The 17,659-nt window shown below is 36.5% G+C and overlaps 1 protein-coding gene across 2 annotated transcripts in view; it reads right to left on the bottom strand.

Moving 5' to 3' along the window:
• Positions 1-17,659, bottom strand: part of PDGFC (platelet derived growth factor C) — a 198,874-nt gene that overhangs the window by 52,014 nt on the left and 129,201 nt on the right. For both annotated transcript variants that reach the window (XM_077846491.1, XM_077846490.1), the window contains exon 3: positions 2,340-2,520. In XM_077846491.1, the coding sequence (XP_077702617.1) occupies positions 2,340-2,520 (181 nt within the window). The remainder of the gene's footprint in view (positions 1-2,339; positions 2,521-17,659) is intronic.

A 17,659-nucleotide genomic window follows, 5' to 3' on the forward strand; every position in this document is an offset into this window, starting at 1 on the left:
ATTGCTAGTTATACATATTTAAAATAATATAATATGAAAAGAACAGTTATTGAAAATACAAGTATCTTCTCAGTTTCAAGTTTCTTTTTGTCACAGATTTGGGATAAACAAAAACTTTGCTGTGATACAAGACCCACCATTATGTTTAGAGTAAAATTTAATTGTTTCATTTTTAAATATTTAAGAACACGACATGTGCTAAAACTCAAACTGAAAACAAGGATTGTATAACTTTGTAAAAGTGTAGTCATGTCTCCCAAGGCCATCTCAGACTTAAAGAAAATAAATTCATAAATTCTCTAAAAGAAAGATACTGTGAAAATGTGTTAAACATACTCCTAGTGGCTTTACTCAAATCATCACAATATCAAAGTATTACCTATCAATAGCATTCTTTATTTTTAAAAAATGTTTTATTTATTTATTTATGGGAAACACAGAGAGGCAGAGACATATGCGGAGGGAGAAGCAGGCTCCCCATGGGGAGCTCAGTGTGAGACTCAATCCCAGGACCCAGAGATCATGACCTGAGCCGAAGGCAGACGCTCAACCCCTGAGCCACCCAGGCGTCCCAACAGTGCTCTTTAAAAAGCTCATTCTTGTCTACTGTTAATACTTCTCATTTCTTTCTTCTTTTTTTTTTTTAAAGATTTTATTTATTTATTTATTCATGAGAGATACACAGAGAGAGAGAGGCAGAGACATAGGCGGAAGGAGAAGCAGGCTCCATGCAGGGAGCTCGATGTGGAACTCGACCCCGGGACTCCAGGATCACCTGGGCTGAAGGCAGGTGCTCAATTGCTAAGCCACCCAGGCGTCCCAACACTTCTCATTTCTCGATAAAATTTTTCAATTTTACTAAATTTAAATAAAAATATTAAATTATTAAGTTAAAAGTTTTGGAAATTAACAAAAAATGGTAGAGAATCTTTATTGGCAAAAGTTTTGATAATGGAATAGAGGTATGGATATCTTAAATAATCTACATAAGGTAATTTGATCAAGATTCACCATATAAATTTATGACATATATCAGAGCTATCTCCCTTAACTTTGATTTCACACAGCAAATGTTACTGTTCCTAAATAAATAAATGATCATTTTCAAACTTCAGTCTGCATTTTATTGTATCTTTAGCTATATTAATATTTAAATTTCTTAGCCTAATCAAAGGCTTAAATAATAACTCAATAATAATAATAAATAATAACTCAACAGACTTGAGTTTGGGTAACCAAAAAAGGAAATGTCTACTTGACATTAATTACAATGTGAATATAGTATATAAAGTTTGATACTGATTCCATATTTTCTAATTGGCTTCGTGGACTGCTGGCTTGTGGTGTGCAGTGTTCTTTTTTTTTAATGGTTTTATTTATTTATTTGAGAGAAAGAGAATGAGAGAAAGAGAGAAAATGCACACAGCTGGGGAGAGGGAGCCTCCCAATTAAGCAGGGAGCCCAATGTGGGGATCATGACCTGAGTTGAAAGCAGATGCTTAACCGACTGAGCCACCCAGGCATCCCCATATTCATTGTTCTTATACCCAGTCAGAGCACAAGGGTTAATGCATTTAACCCAAACTATGTTATGTTCCCAGTGTGCCTGCTGATTTGCTATATCTCCTATCAAAAGCATTGAGGACATCATCTTCTATATCATTTTAAATAGTGATATTATTGGTCATATTTAAAAAGCATACTAGGTTGACACCGTCATATTTATTCGAGTACTTCAGCATTACTATAAGCAATGTGAGAAAAACAGTAAAAGGGTTTTCAATATTTTTGGTGTGATGCAACAAACAGATACAAATGTTTGAAATAATACATAAAGGGTACAAGAAATCAGTATATAACTAAAATTATAGTAATAATTATAATTAGACAAAGTAGATTTCTTAAAGTCCAGTGAGAATTTCAAAACTTCTTTTTAGAACCATAAAGAACCAGAAATATTATTTAAGCAGGATAAGTATTAGGATATGTAGGAAAAACTGAGAACTACTATAATATATATTTATAGTAGTTTAAAATGTATTTTAAAATATATTTTAAAATATATTTTAAATATATTTTACCAAAATATATTATATATTAAAATATATTTTACTAAAATATATTTTTTAAAAATACATTTTACCAAAACATTGATTTTATTTATTTTTTTATTTTTTATTTTTTATTTTTTTGATTTTAAAAATAATAGTAAGCTTACCTTTCTCCATAAAAAGAAAAATGTTATGGACATTTTTTTGTTTTTCATGATTTTTTTTTTTTTTTTTAGGTAAATAAACAACTAACCGAATTAAATAAGGAGACCTCTAAGTGGTACTTACTGGCATGACGATGTTGTAGTGGATGCAGAACCCCGGTTCAGAAGGAAAATATTCATCAGATACAAATCTTATCCTGATTTGATTTCCTTTAGAAATTTGTTTTCCTGGCACAGAACCAGAACCACACCAGCGCCCTAATATAGTTCCATCACTGGGTTCTTCAACCTCTACAAAATCATACCTGCAAGAAACAAAGACAAAAGATACATAAGGTCATACGATATGTTATTTCAGCAATTCAAATTCCATGATCATGGATACAATGAATCTATCTATGGACCATAGCCAGGAGTCCCTTCCAAAATTTAACTGTGTAAATATAATAAAACTATCCAAAGAAGAGACATAACTGAAAATGTATTCTCAATTAAAGAAGTGCATTCTCTTCTACTCTAAGCCTTCCAGTTTTACTGTTAATGAACTTCAAATTCACCAGTCATCTCAACACTTAAATATTTGGTATGCAGCAAGCATATCTGATATTTAATTTGTGAATTACTCAATTTAATTTCCATTTGGACATGACAGTTTTACTCTAATCTTAATTGCTATTATCATTGTCCATTACTTTCTGACAGTAACGCTTTCACCCTGGTCAGACTCCTTGGCTCCTTTTCGTCATCTCTGATGCAAACTTTTCTAGAGCCACATCATTACATACATATCCCTTCAAATCTCACTTTGTTCCCGTCTGCCTCTGTGAGTCCTCTCTGGGTGTTCTCAGCTCACCGTCATCTTTCTCTTTTTGATAAACACGTATTTTCAGTATTCACTACATAGGCAAGTGATCCTTTTTCTTAGTCTGTTACACACTTGAAGAAAGGAACTGATTTTTATATACTTTTAGCTTACATTGTAGGACACACAGTATCTTCTTAAACATAAGGAATAACTAATATCTTCCCAACAAATGTTTATTTTTGTTTGGAGGGGGATCCCTGGGTGGCGCATCGTTTTGGCTCCTGCCTTTGGCCCAGGGCGCGATCCTGGAGATCCGGGATCGAATCCCACATCGGGCTCCCGGTGCATGGAGCCTGCTTCTCCCTCTGCCTGTGTCTCTGCCTCTCTCTCTCTCTGTGACTATCATAAAATAATAATAAAAAAAATTAAAAAAAATTTTTGTTTGGAAGGCACGGATCCATGGTACTCCTCAAGAGCAGTACTGCTTGTTAAGAAAATATTTCAGAAATCTGTAGAGGCATTTTAGGTTATACTGAGACTGAGGGTGAGCAGGGCACTACAACATACGGTGGGCAACGTGCAATGCTGTTGAATCATGGGGAGTCCTAGGAGTGAGTATTTGCCCCAGATTCTCCATGCCTTTCAAATAGTTCACTGGACATTGATGTAGGCAAAATTTTGGATATAGCTCATCTGAGTCTGGAAACTAATAACTGTCTCACATATAAACACATATATGTTTTACAGTTTTAGTTAAAATCAAATTTTCCAGAAATTCAACTATTAAATAAGTTGAAGACAGTTTTCATGTTCTGGAACTTCACCAAGAATTATGTTTTGGAAAAACATATCATGAACAGGAACATTGCTTATACTATCTGCATCACAATTAAAACAATTAAAAGTAGACATACTCATCTGTTTCTAAAACTGTCATATCCGCAATGAGTCTACTTGAAAGATGCATCTGACCACCTCCTTTTATTTTCCTAGTGTAACTGTGCATGTGTATTTATGTATTTACACCCACTATTTTCATATAACTTGCTTTGCTATTTCAGGTTTCCATAGCACACATGTCATTATGTTTACATTTTAAACAGCTATCCATACTTCTGTAAACTTCATTTATGAGTACTAAAGAGGATACTCAAAAGTTTTCTTAAAAGGTAGTAGGTCTGGGATCCCTGGGTGACGCAGCGGTTTAGCGCCTGCCTTTGGCCCAGGGTGCGATCCTGGAGACCCAGGATCAAATCCCACGTCGGGATCCCGGTGCATGGAGCCTGCTTCTCCCTCTGCCTATGTCTCTGCCTCTTTCTCTCTCTCACTCTGTGACTACCATAAATAAATAAAAAAATTAAAAAAAAAAACAAAAAAAAACAAAAAAAAACAAAAGGTAGTAGGTCTGACATGGTTGAAAATCATTGGTGGGTTTTTTCAGAAATCTAGATTCAGTAGATACTAGACAACTAAAAATAATGTATTTTGTGCATTGGAATTTATGTTTGAAATATTGGTGAAATTATACAGAAAGTATATAACAGGCCAATTCTATGTACACATCTTCATGTTGAAGAAGTATCAGGAACTCTCTTACAACATGTAACTTAACCTGTTTCAGCCTTATTTTCCTTGGCCTTAAATTGAGGGCAATGCTACTTAGCTCAAAGGGATATTTTAAGACAGGATACATGCGTAGTACCGAAAACACTGTTGGGACACAGTTGCCATTCAATAAAGCTGTCCTTTATCTCCATCCTACGTCCCTTGCTCCCACCTCCATGTGAACTTTTAATATGACCTTCAGAGTTTGAAAACAATAAATAAGAAAATTCAAATACAAAGGGGGGGGAATATCTGCTATTCCATAGGGTTATCAATGGTAAATACGTAAATCAATCAGTATAACCAATCTAGGAGTTCCGTGCATGTGTGTCATGGGACAGAAAAGGGTACACTCAGGAGTCAGGGGAGCTGGATAGAGCAGACCTGAGTAGTTATTTCAGGTATACTTGGTACAAAAGTAGGTAACTACCATTTTATACGAAAGGATAATTTTTACATCAAAATTGTTCACCTGGGAAACAAAGCTTTTCTTCACAGAGCATGTTTGTTCTGTGCTTGGAGGGGGGGGGTTGGGGGGGTTACCTAAACCTATATAATGTAGGTTACCACCACTGCAAGTTTGAAGAGAGCCAGACTTCAGACCTGGTCAATCATCCTGTAAGCATTTATAGAGCACTGGCTTGGTGCAAAGTGTCTTGCTGGATTCTTAGGATACAAAGATGAAACTATAGCTTCTTTGGGCTCAAGGCCCATAAAACACTTTGGTGAGTGAGTGCTCTAATGTGGGTATGTAGGAAATACTGTGGAATAATGGCAGCGCGGGAGTAATTCTATACGGTGGGATTAGGGTCAGTTTACAAAGGAACATTTGGGTTGTCAGTGAGGACTGCCTGCCAGGGGTGAAGACAGGGGAAGTGGAGACGCACCACAGTGAGAAGCCCAACGGTGGGTGCATAAGATGCAACCGAGGAAAGAGGGGGCCAGGCACGGTGGGCTGTGAATGAAGGGTGGGAGACAAAGAAGTAGATGAAGATCCAGCTGGAAAAATAGGTGGAGCTGGGGAGGCCTTGGGTACTTCAGAGTCAGGTGTTAGAATCTTTTGTGGGCCAATGTTGCAAACAGGTGAGGTAAGCGCAGCTTTAAGAGGCTCTGTGTGGCTTTTAAAAATTTAAGTCAACACTCTAAAAAGTGGGATTTCACAGAAAAGTCTGGATTTCTGGCTTTTTAAATTATTACTCTTAAATTTGAGGATCAGGTAATACTAAATATTATTAGCCTTAATATGACTCCCCAGGTCTCTGGAATTGGTGTCAGCCCCAGGGGAGGAGGGTATCTTCAATTTCCTGCCATATCCCTAACACCTATGTGCCAGGAACACAGAAAGTGCTCTATCAGTATTTGTTGAATGAAGGGAATGAACACTGGACCTTGGTTCCTTCATGGCAATTGAGGCTGGGACCAAGGGGCAATAGTTTTAGATGGGACATGTTCTTCCTAAGTTCTTAAAGATCCGCATCTACTTTCTCTGCTCTTGTTGTTGTTTTAATACCCAGATCATCATTTACAGTACTCGCCCACGTGGGCATCTGAGTTTGCCACCCTTACAGCATAGGGGGCATGGCCATGACCGTTTCAGGGAGGGAGTAACAGTGGCAGAGAACAGAATCACCACGCATTTGAGGGATGCCAGTTAACAAAAACACTACAAGCGTGGGTAGAAGGAAAAGAGCCTGTAACAAAAACGTCCTGATTCTGAAGCAGTCGGAGGAACAGGAGGAGAGCCACTGTGAGGGATGCCACAGAACGGAGCGAAAAGAGAAGGGAAATATCCACCTGAGCAGAACTGGTGGACAGTGCCCAGAGTATCGAATACCAAGGAAAGCTCAAAGAAGACGAAAACCAAAGGGCATTCCTCAGATTTGGCACTTGTGAAGTCATTTCAATAAACTGGTTGGACAGGACACAAAGTGTCAAAAATTTGCTTCATTTTCAAAATACCTATTATCTTTCTAATAGAAGCATTTTAAGGGAAAAGAAGATCATATGCAAGAAAACTGCAAAAATTCTAAGTATTTTTACTATTATATATTTTTTTAGTTGTTAAGAAACACTATTACATATTTATCTGATGTGTAAGCTGTTTAGAGGTATTTGAAAGGAGTTTTTAACCACACAAAAATATCTGGATTATAAATGTTAAGAATTTATGAAGGAATGCATAAGTCTTAACCTTGGCTTCATTTACATCTGATATAAAAGTCACTGTCCTGCATATAAGAGTTAGAAGCACATCATTCTTTTTTTCATGAAGATTTTCTATTAAATTTGATGCCATTAAAAAAATCCACTAATCTTTATAACAACTTCTGGATTTGCAGTTAGACAGCTGGCAATTAATTCTTACATGCTCATACAAGTCTGACGCACACACTTACCACAGTGCTTTAAAAATCTACAGTTTTGCATTCCATGAAGGTTAAATGGACATCTCAGAAAGTACTGTGTTCTTTGCCTATAAAACAGCAGAATCTAACATATGCCACTAATTCTTTCACAGTAAACTTTTAAGATTTTTTTCAGAAGTGGTGTCCTATAACAATATAATTCTCAATTTCACTCAATTACACCACCATCAATTTTAATGGTGGATCCTCAACAACTGTTTAGATGTCTATGGAACTGAAAAGTATCAATAACATAATTATTTACTAAGGCTTAGTTTTCCCTCTCATCAAAACAGTAAACCCTCTTGCTAAAGGATACGGTTACAAAAATAGCATTTTTAAAAAAACTTAAAATCATGTTCAAGATCATGTAAAAGAAACCCAGGGAAGATCTACCTGTAAAGTATTCTCATGTCTCATTATTGCTATCTAATCTTCAAAATAGAAAAAAAAAAACGAAAACAAAAATCACTGACAATTACGTATTTCCTTTAAATTGTTAGAAATACACAGAACGTGGTTGGAAAAAGACTAGCACATTAAATCCAGTTGCCTTCCCTAATAACTTGAAGTTTTTCTTGTTTTCTGATAAAAGGACGTTTGCAGGTGGAATTCATGGTGGAGATCGGTTGGTTTATATACCCTAGCATTGCTCAAAATATCAAGGATAAAGAAAACGATGATGGAAGGTGTCTGTAGGCCTCAGTCAAATGAAAAGATGATAAAACCAAGCAACGTTTTGACACATAAAAGTGAAATCACAAAACATCATCTTCCTTAAATGCAGAAATCCACGCATGCCCAGGTGACTGTTCTGGAGACATGGTAATCCTTCTAATACACTCTCAGGTATTAGTTTCCAACATGCACAACTGCTCACATCAGTATTTAAAGGATTTACTAAACCTATTTTATGAGCCAATCAAACATCACTTTCTCACGGCAACATGATACAGAGCACACAGCGCTAAGTGGTTTATAACGATCACTCCCTTTCTCTAACATACCCCTGGGGACCCATGGAGGATTTATGTTCTTTTATGTTTAACAAACAAGTCTGGTATTGTAGACAAAATTTTCATTCTCATGTGGGAATTTAAAAACCGTGAGGGCACGAGGACTGCTTTCTTACCACCAAGAATTGTAAGGAGTATACCAAAGGAAAAAATCCACTAGTAAACATAATGGTCAGACACCCAGTTTCCTTCAACAAAAATAAACCAACCCTGCAAAGTAGGTTGTTTCTAGTTCAAACTAACTAAAATCCTGTCAATTAAATCTGCCTCATGAATTATCGAACCCGACGGTAGTGTGAACCCCTGCCAACAAATAAATGCGGATCTTAAAAGGCCCAGCTCTGGAAGTGTCACCTGGAGCCTAAATTTGTTGGGAAAGGTAATAAAATTAGTAAGATGCCAATTATCCTACAGTGCTTATTGGATTATACTTCAGTTTGGCAGAGTGCCAGTCATCTGCAGAAGAGAAGTTTGGGATCCTATTCTGGACACCAAAATGTTTACATACACTTTAACATATTGAAAATAATAATAACTTAAATAATAAAATAATAATTACATTTTTCAAATACATTAGCTCATTTAATCCTTACAAAAATCACAAAAAGTGGATACTGTTATTATGCTCGTTTTATCTATTATAAAATATAGAAAAGCTAAGTTCCTGGCCAAGGTCACATTGCAACAAAATTCAGAGCCAAAGCCTCCACACTGGCAGTTGAACTCTAGCACACAGGCTAACTCCAGAACCCTTAAGTTCTAAGGTGCACTGCGTAATGTATTGGAAACATGTATACATAATCATATTTGCTTTATTTTCGGGCCTAACTATAGAATTCGTGTCTTCATTCAAATTGGCTAAATGCTTTTATTCAATGACCAGAGAGACATTAAGGGCCATTCAAATAAAACTGGTCAGTCGACTTGGTAATTTGGGAATATTAACTTTACAGATATTTGTTTAAATTAATTTGGTAATACAGTGGTTCCCCTTATAGGTTTCAAGATCGCCAGTGGGTGCCTGAAACCTCAAACAGTACCTAACCCCATATATATACTGTTTTTTCCCTACACGTGTGTGCCTGTGACAAAGTTTATTTATTTTTTTGACAAAGTTTAATTTATAAGTGAGGCACAGTAAGAGATGAACAACTATAACTAAAAATAGAACAACCGTAACAATATACTGTAATAAAAGCTACGTGAATGTGGTCTTTCCCTCTTTCTCAAAGTATCTCATTGTACTGTACTCATCTGTCTTCTTCTTGTGATGATGTGAGATGATAAAATGCCTGTGATGAAGTGAAGTGAGGGGAATGACACTGGCATTGTGAAGTAGTGTTAGGTACTATTGAGCTTCTGATGATACGGTGGGAGGGTTATCTGATTCCAGACCTCAGATGACCTCGGGTATGAGGAGGGTACTAGTGTGCTTCCTTTTCAGCTACTCTAAATTCTTTATTGATAGTTTTAAACCTACATCGAATAGGATATGTGTCAGTCAAACCACCGAGCTTGCTTCAGGGGGCTGAAAACACACTGATGGAGTAATTTTCATGCAAATATGGTGGTTCTACCTGTGGGAAATGGTTATGTTGTACATGGTAGATTGGAAATGATAAGAAATTAACAGACTAAATTTATCTTACTACTAAATAAAAACAGTGCAAATATACTCATGAATTCAATCTATAAAGTAGAAAAAATTAAGCACAACAAAGTATAAGGTGAACACCAATGAAGACAGAAACCATAAGAGATATATTCAAAACCAAAATTAGAATTTAGAATTAAAATCAGAAGCTGGTTCTTAAAAAGGAGAGAGAGACACACACACATGGGGAGTGAGGAAAGGGGGAGGCGGGAGGGGGAAGAGGGATGGAGGGAGAGAGAGAGAATACAAATCAAGAATTTATTAGGAGTGAGGAAGAAGATATAATCACAGATAAAAATATATTTAAAATTTTAAAGTATGTTTTATGTGACTTTATGCCAATGAAATCTGAAAAGCTAAACGAAATGGATGACTTACCAGGAAAATGAAAATTATCAAAGTTGACTGAAGTAGAAAAAGTTACCTAATAGTTCTAGAAGAAACTGAAAAGATTATCAAATGTTTGTCAATAAAAAGATGCAGTGAAATGGGGTTTATAGGAGAGTTCTGACTTTAAGGAAATATATAAATTCAATGTTATATGAGCACCTGTAAAAATATGAAAATGGCAGTTATCTACCTAAATTAATAATCAAATAAACTAGCCTAAATTTTGCGGATACAGTTTACAGTGCTTTACTATATACTTGCTGTTATAAAGTTGCTAAGGGATTAGATCTTAAATGTTCTCATCACACAAAAGAAATGGAGTTATGTGTCAGGATGAAGATGTTAGCTAATCTGTGGTGGTAATCAAATTGCAATATAGAAGTGTATCAAATCAACACACTGTGTAGAAAAAAATAATAATAAGACCTCCTCCAAAGCCTCCCAGCTGAATTTAGGGTATTTCGGAATATCGAAATGGGAATGTGCATTTAAAGAATTACTTTAAGGGCATCAAAATTTAAGGTAGGAAGGAAGAAGGGCTATGCATATACTCTCTTGTCTACTTAACACCTAGACAGTTCCAGGCCTTGTTCCTGCAAGTAACCACTACCAAAGGCACCTACGGGCTGCTCCTTCTGCATGTTCTTTGAACAGCTGAATTTCATTGCCTAAATGCATTTATAAGAGGCCATGACATCATTAATCGAGACATCTCTAAAGATTTTGCTATAGGCTTGGTTCTTTCAGTTTCTATCTATACTATATCACTGCTACACATACAAGTACCAAGGTACTCTAGATATGGATTTATCTAAGGCTAAGAGAAATATTTAAGTCATGTGATCATAAAATTTGGACAGGATCTGTGTTATGTTTGTCAAAGCATTATCGTGACTTCAGTCCTGATTTTGAAAGACAATATTTAAATGGCTAATCAGCATCATAAGACATTTAGGTTCGTATGTTTAGATTTGTGAATTTACTTTTTTGGTGATGATGTCTGTGAAAATGGTAAGATGAGTTTGTTTTGGAATACATCAAAGGGAGATGGAAATACCTGTCCTTTTAGGGTATCAGAGAATTTCAGGTACAGTTGCCTGAATATGAGTGTTTAAAAAGAACCATCTAAGTGTTTATTTTGAGCATTTATATTTATTGAATATTTTACAATGAGATGATTTTTCATCAATGAATGTGAAAAAATGTTCTCAGAATTTAAAAGAAATTTTAGGCATCCCAGCAAAATTCATTATTCAACATCTGACATCTAAGAACAGATATGTGGACTTGTGCTTTAATAAACACAAATGGAAGAGCAGTGCATTTCAATCCAGGTTGATGTAAAGATTATTTCAAGGAAATAGGTGTTCAATATAAAATGGCTCTAGGATTCAGTTTCCTCTTTGGCAAAATAAAAGAATAAACTAGATAGTACAGAAGGTCATTTAAAAAACAAATCTTGCCCCCCTCCCCCGACCCGCTTGCTTAAGAACCTAATCATAGGGACACCTGAGCGATTGCCTTTGGCTCAGGGTATGATCCCGGAGTCCCACATTGGGCTCCCCACAAGGAGCCTGCTTTTCCCTCCGCCTGTGTCTCTGCCTCTCTGTCTCTCATGAATAAATAAATAAAATCTTAAAAAAAAAAGAAACTAATTACATTTCCTTTTGTGTATGTAGTCTCCCCCCAAATACACGATTATACATAGAACATGTCTTTAGAACATTACCTCCTACATTTCTGGAAAATTTTATGGTTTTCTAAGGTCTAAACAGACTGTTATCACCAAATATCATAACTGTCTACAGGCAATATCCATGGAAACCAACTTACAAACATCAATGTATTATGAAAGAAGAAATAAAAACATTTACTAATATAAGTGTTGAGAGGTCGAGCAAATGCACTACCCAGTGGAATCCTGTGTTGTGCAAGGTCTACCCTCTGACCATGGGAAGCTCTAAGCCCATCAGGGAGAGTGACTGCCTCCAATAGAAATGCTACAATACCTTTTCCTAATTATGTCACTTTTATAAAACTCTTCCAAAGTGCCCACTGGTAAGTGAGGGAGGACTACAGTCACCGTAGACTCCAAGTGCTGTCCCACAGGGCAGATCCTTTTTCTTATTTACTGCACAGCACAAATCACACCTCAGAAGGTCAGCCTTCAGAACATAAAAGTACATTTCAGAATTCATTTGACACAGGCGCCATCTGACTTTTTTGATAAGAAATATATCCCTTATCCCTTATTGGATTGAATACCAACTGGAGTGGTGCCAAGGAGGAATAATAGAGTGGAGTCTGGCATAAAGAAAATGCTTAATAAACGGAATGCATTTTCATCATCTTATATTAATTCTATTAGGATCTCTAAACTTTCTAATCTTTTACACACCTGAGCTAATTTAAGTTACGACAATGTTTCAAACAACTAACAGAACAGTTACTGCTATTACGTTTGCTCTTTCAATCTTTTCCCCATTACAGACTACACGTAAATACCTGTGTATTACATCTGGGGGTTAAGCCCATTCACATACATGTGCACACAGGTGTGTGTGTGTGTGTGTGTGTGTGTGTGTGTGTGTCTAGGGTATAAATACAGTAAAGTCAAAAAAGGTAAATTTCTACTTATATCACATTCATTTTTATGCTATCCCCAAGTAAGTATGTATTTACTTTAACAATGTTCATTATCCATACATGCAATTAATCTCTTGAAATACTTTAAAAACATAAAAATATATATATAGACTCCAGAGACAGACTTAGGTAAAGCTGGTATAAATATTTTTTTGTAGAAAATTCACTTAGCAGTCTTGAAACAATCAATCTTCACTAGAGAACAAGATTCTGTGGAGCCTAAAATAAACTACTTAATGAAAATATAGTGACATGTAGATATTAATTACGTTTTCTGAGACTTCAAATCTTGACAAAAGAAAAATAATTTAACCTCTTTCGTGGGAAATTTTGATTTTCAGAATTAGAGAAACAAGCCGTGCTATTCATACTACATGCTAAAAGTATGAAAGCTTTTTGCCTTTTCAGTTTTCCTAGGATCATCACATTCATTTCCAATACCAAAAGATTTATGGATATATGGAATTGTATTTTCCACAGAACCTGATTATAGATTGAAGCAAAACAAAACAAAAAAAGACTGCCCTTAAGAAACAAAACAAAACAAGATCTTCATATGAAAGGAAACATTTCAGATTGTTAGGTGATTTGATCACTGTAATAAGTCCTGCTAAGGCGATTACTTCATATTTTGCGGCATGAAAAGGGAAATAAGAAATACTAGGCTTAGTGCCCACTTGGCTAAATCCACCTTCCTGGGCAATATCCCTAGGCAGGGTTTTTTTGGACTTAGGTTTGTTTTATTTTCCTCTTCTCACTTTAAAATTTTGCCTTGTGCTCTGTATTTATTTCTTTCCTTATCCTGTTAAAATTACCCCTTCAAGGTGCATGAATATCCAGGATTCCTACTTTTAATAGGTTCCCCTGCTACCAGAAAATTCAGCAGTTTTTAACAGTTTCAAGTGTATCGCTCACTTCATTTCCTCTTCTGCTCCAGATGTTTTCTCTTAGAGTTCTCACTCTTTGACAGAAGAGGTAGGATAGCTTTTTTTTTTTTTTTTTCTCTTTTGGTATTATCTCATCACTTCTATTCATATATTCAGACATTTTTATCTACCTATTTATTCCACTGAGCTTCAATTTCCCTCCTTGAAGATGCCAAAAATCAATCACGCATTTCACTTTATTTTATTAATTTTATAGACAAAAAAGTAGTAAAAACACAGCTCAAGTGCCAAGTCACAAGGCAGAGTGAGAAATCTCCCATTAATATCACTTTAATAATTTAATAGAACCAAATAGAAATTAAATCTTATTAGCTCAGAAACTTACCTGAAAAGCCGTGTTCACTATCACACACATAGGTAAACTGAGGTCCAAAAAGCAGCCCCTTTATGTACTCTGGCTTCACATTACTCCAGCTAAACACTATTTTATGTCTTTAGAATATTGTACAGCATAGAACAATCTAAAAATAAACTTAGAATATAAGCACTTTGAAGGCAGGGACCACATTTATCTTTCTTTCTTTCTTTCTTTCTTTCTTTCTTTCTTTCTTTCTTTCTTTCTTTCTTTCTTTCTTTCTTTCTCTTTCTTTCTTTCTTTCTTTCTTTCTTTCTTTCTTTCTTTCTTTCTTTCTTTCTTTCTTCTTTTCTTTTTTTTTTTTTTTAAGGCATCATGTCCTCAGGGTCTACCTATTGCATGACACCAGGACAAGAACCCTGACCCATTCAATTATGCTGACGTGGGAACCGAAGTACTTCAAACTACAAAGGAAAATAAAAGAGAAAGCAATGTGCCTCTTCTCCCTGCCCCCACTCTAAGCTTCAGGGATCTGATAAAACACAGACAACTTTCCATTCTACTTGTAGGCCTTTGGGCAACTGAGTAATCGTGGGCTACTTAGGGCTTTAGTCATTTGTGAACCTCAACCTGGGCGAGACAGCTATTTCACCAGATGGCAAATGTGATCACATTTCTGAGTACAGCAACTCCAGCAATAATATTCCTGTCATAGGTCAAGAACGTACTTTATATCACCAAGTTATGACTAATGGGTTCCAAGCACATACAGCGGGACATTTCATTGGATATACTTAGAAATTGCCTAATGGCAATTTTTCAAATATTGAGCATGGAATCCTTTGTTTTAAAATGCTCCGTGTTTCAAAAGCTGATTGATTATGCCTCTTACTACCAATAACATTACCTCCACCACAGCAGTTGGCAGATCTTCACTAATCCTTCAGATTTCAGGCTAAGTCTGACCTCCTCGGAGAAGCTTTCTGGGAGTCCTGCGATGTTTTCACGGCATGGTCCACACCACCACACCCATTACTATTTTGAATTATAATTTTTATATGCTTATCCTTTTACTTTTCAATGTTTTCTGAAAGCCAGGGGCTCATCTAATAATCTCTCTACTCCCAATATTTAGCACAGTATTTGGTCCATATATAGCAGGGACTAAATGACTCTTGAGGGAGGGAGATGGACAGATTGATGGAATTGGTAGATACAGAATTTGCTGACCTACATATTTATATATGAGGACAGAGCAGGCTACCAAATAGTCACGACACACATGTGGTGTTGAAATATCCCTATATAACTAATATTTATACTCTTGAATATTTTTTTTCTTTTTTTCCCTACAGAATTTGAGAAAATTTGTGGCTATTCACAAATCAGAATGACTAGTTTTCTCAAAATAACTGCAAGTGACTTTTTTTTTTTAAGATTTATTTATTTATTTATTTATTTATTTATTTATTTATTTATTTATTTATGAGAGAGAGAGAGAGAGAGAGAGAGAGAGAGGCAGAGACACAGGCAGAGGGAGAAGCAGGCTCCATGCAGGGAACCTGATTCAGGACTTGATCCTGGGTCTCCAGGATCACACCCTGGGCCAAAGGCAGGTGCTAAACTGCTGAGCCACCCAGGGATCCCCCTCTTTTTCTTTTTTAAGATATATTTATTTATTTGAGAGAGACAGAGAGTGGGGGCAGGAGCAGAGGGAGAGGGAGAGAGAATCCAAAGCAAGGAGCCCTCATGCTCACCTGGATCCCAGGACCCTGAGATTATGACCTGAGCTGAAATCCAGAGCCAGCTCCTGCCTGACTGAGCCACCCAGACACTCCTTTTTCAAATCTGTCTCCAACTAGGGATTTTCAGATCTGAGGACACATATACCTCATCCTCCCTAGTGGTGAATACACGGAATAAAGGACTGGAAAAGTAGTATTAATTACATATTCTCAAGTAAACTAAAATAGTATTTTTATTATCAATCATTCTCTCTTTTAACAGTTTACCTTTTTCAAGTAACCAACCAGCAGGACTGAGGATGAGTTTTTCCCTCTAACTCTCCCCCCACCTGCTTTCTGGAAGAGGAGGTTAATGAATTATGAAGTGGTCGATAGCCCCTCTCCTTTCTCACATACAGCCCATCCTGTATATTGTCAGTTCAGATCTTTTTTTTTTTTCCATTCCAAAATCTTTTTGTCTATTTTCTCTCTTCATCCTGAAATCTCATTACTTTAGCCTCACCCGTACTCTTCCTCCTCCTTCCACACACACACACTTCTCCACCCGCTGTGAGGCTCATCTACCTTAAAAGCAGGACTTACTTTATCATGCCACTTCCATTAAACCCACACTGGCATGCAAGCCATATACACCACATACAAAACCATCAATGGCTTTGTTTTCTTCTCTGTCAAATCAGACTTTTGAGCATTATATTTTTCATTTAAATGTGACACATTTAACTGTGGATTATAGATTGGCATTTTGGGAGTGTGGTTCATTTGAGACTGCCATTGAGAAACTGATCCCTATTCAACAGAATCAATATTTAGATCAGATTTTGTCATCTTGGCGACAGGCCACATTCTCTTGGTGAGTCCACGAAGGTAAATATCAACCTTCTGGTGGCTCTTGTGCAGCCACCTTGGTGACCTCTGCCAGAATGTTCATCTCTGTCCGGGCTTCTACACTTAGCATATATATTCGATTCTTCACAATTTAGCACCAAATCTCACACTACCGTGTTTAAGTCCAGGTATCTCTGGCTAGTTGGGATGTTCCCTGAAGGCTAGGATTATGTTACTGCTCCTGCTCTGTCACTCAGGCCTCCTTACACTTGGTGAGGATACAATAAGCCTGTATTAAATCTCTGATTACAGGACAGTAAACTCACATCGCCTAACCGCAGCACAGGCCACTGGAGCACAATTAAACTTGAACTTTGCACCAACTGTAAAACATTGATGACCATAAATTCCTATTGCCAGCAAACAGGGATGGAATTATGTGTTGTAAACCAGTAACTACTTTATTATGAAAATCATCAGACAGGAAGTAAATGGCTCTTGTGATCATGACAGCATGACCTAACGATTTACACTCTTTTACAAGGTGTTATTTTTATTTAGTTTTATGATGAACAGGAAAGATAGATAATGATGTTCTTGTCTAGCTCATAGAGACAGTGATGATCCTATTCTTATATAATAGCATTCCCTGGAACAAAGGTGTGAATACCCTCTACTGCTACTTTCTGGCTCTGCATATTTGAACAACTTTTATAACTTCTCTCAGCTTGGAGCCTATTTTTCTTTCTTTTTTTTTTTTTGTTTTTGTTTTTTTTTTTAAGATTTTATTTATTTGAGAGAGTGAGTGAGTGAGAGTGAAGGGTGGGGGAGAGGGAGAGGGAAAGAATCCCAGGCAGACTCAGCACTGAGCGTGGAGCCCCACGCAGGGCTCAATGCGGAACTCGATCTCAGGATCCAGAAATCAGGACCTGAGCTGAAACCAAGAGTTGGAAAGTTAACTGACTCAGCCACCCTGGTGCCCTGCCTGTTTTCCTCTGTAAAACAGGGATGATATTTATCGTAAACAGGAGTGCTGAAAGATTAGAGCTCACGTAGGTAACTAATCTAGTTCAGGGCATGGCAAACAGCAGGTGCTCAATAAATGGTA

Source organism: Canis aureus, chromosome 13, assembly GCF_053574225.1.
Source record: "Canis aureus isolate CA01 chromosome 13, VMU_Caureus_v.1.0, whole genome shotgun sequence".
Lineage (NCBI taxonomy): Eukaryota > Metazoa > Chordata > Mammalia > Carnivora > Canidae > Canis > Canis aureus.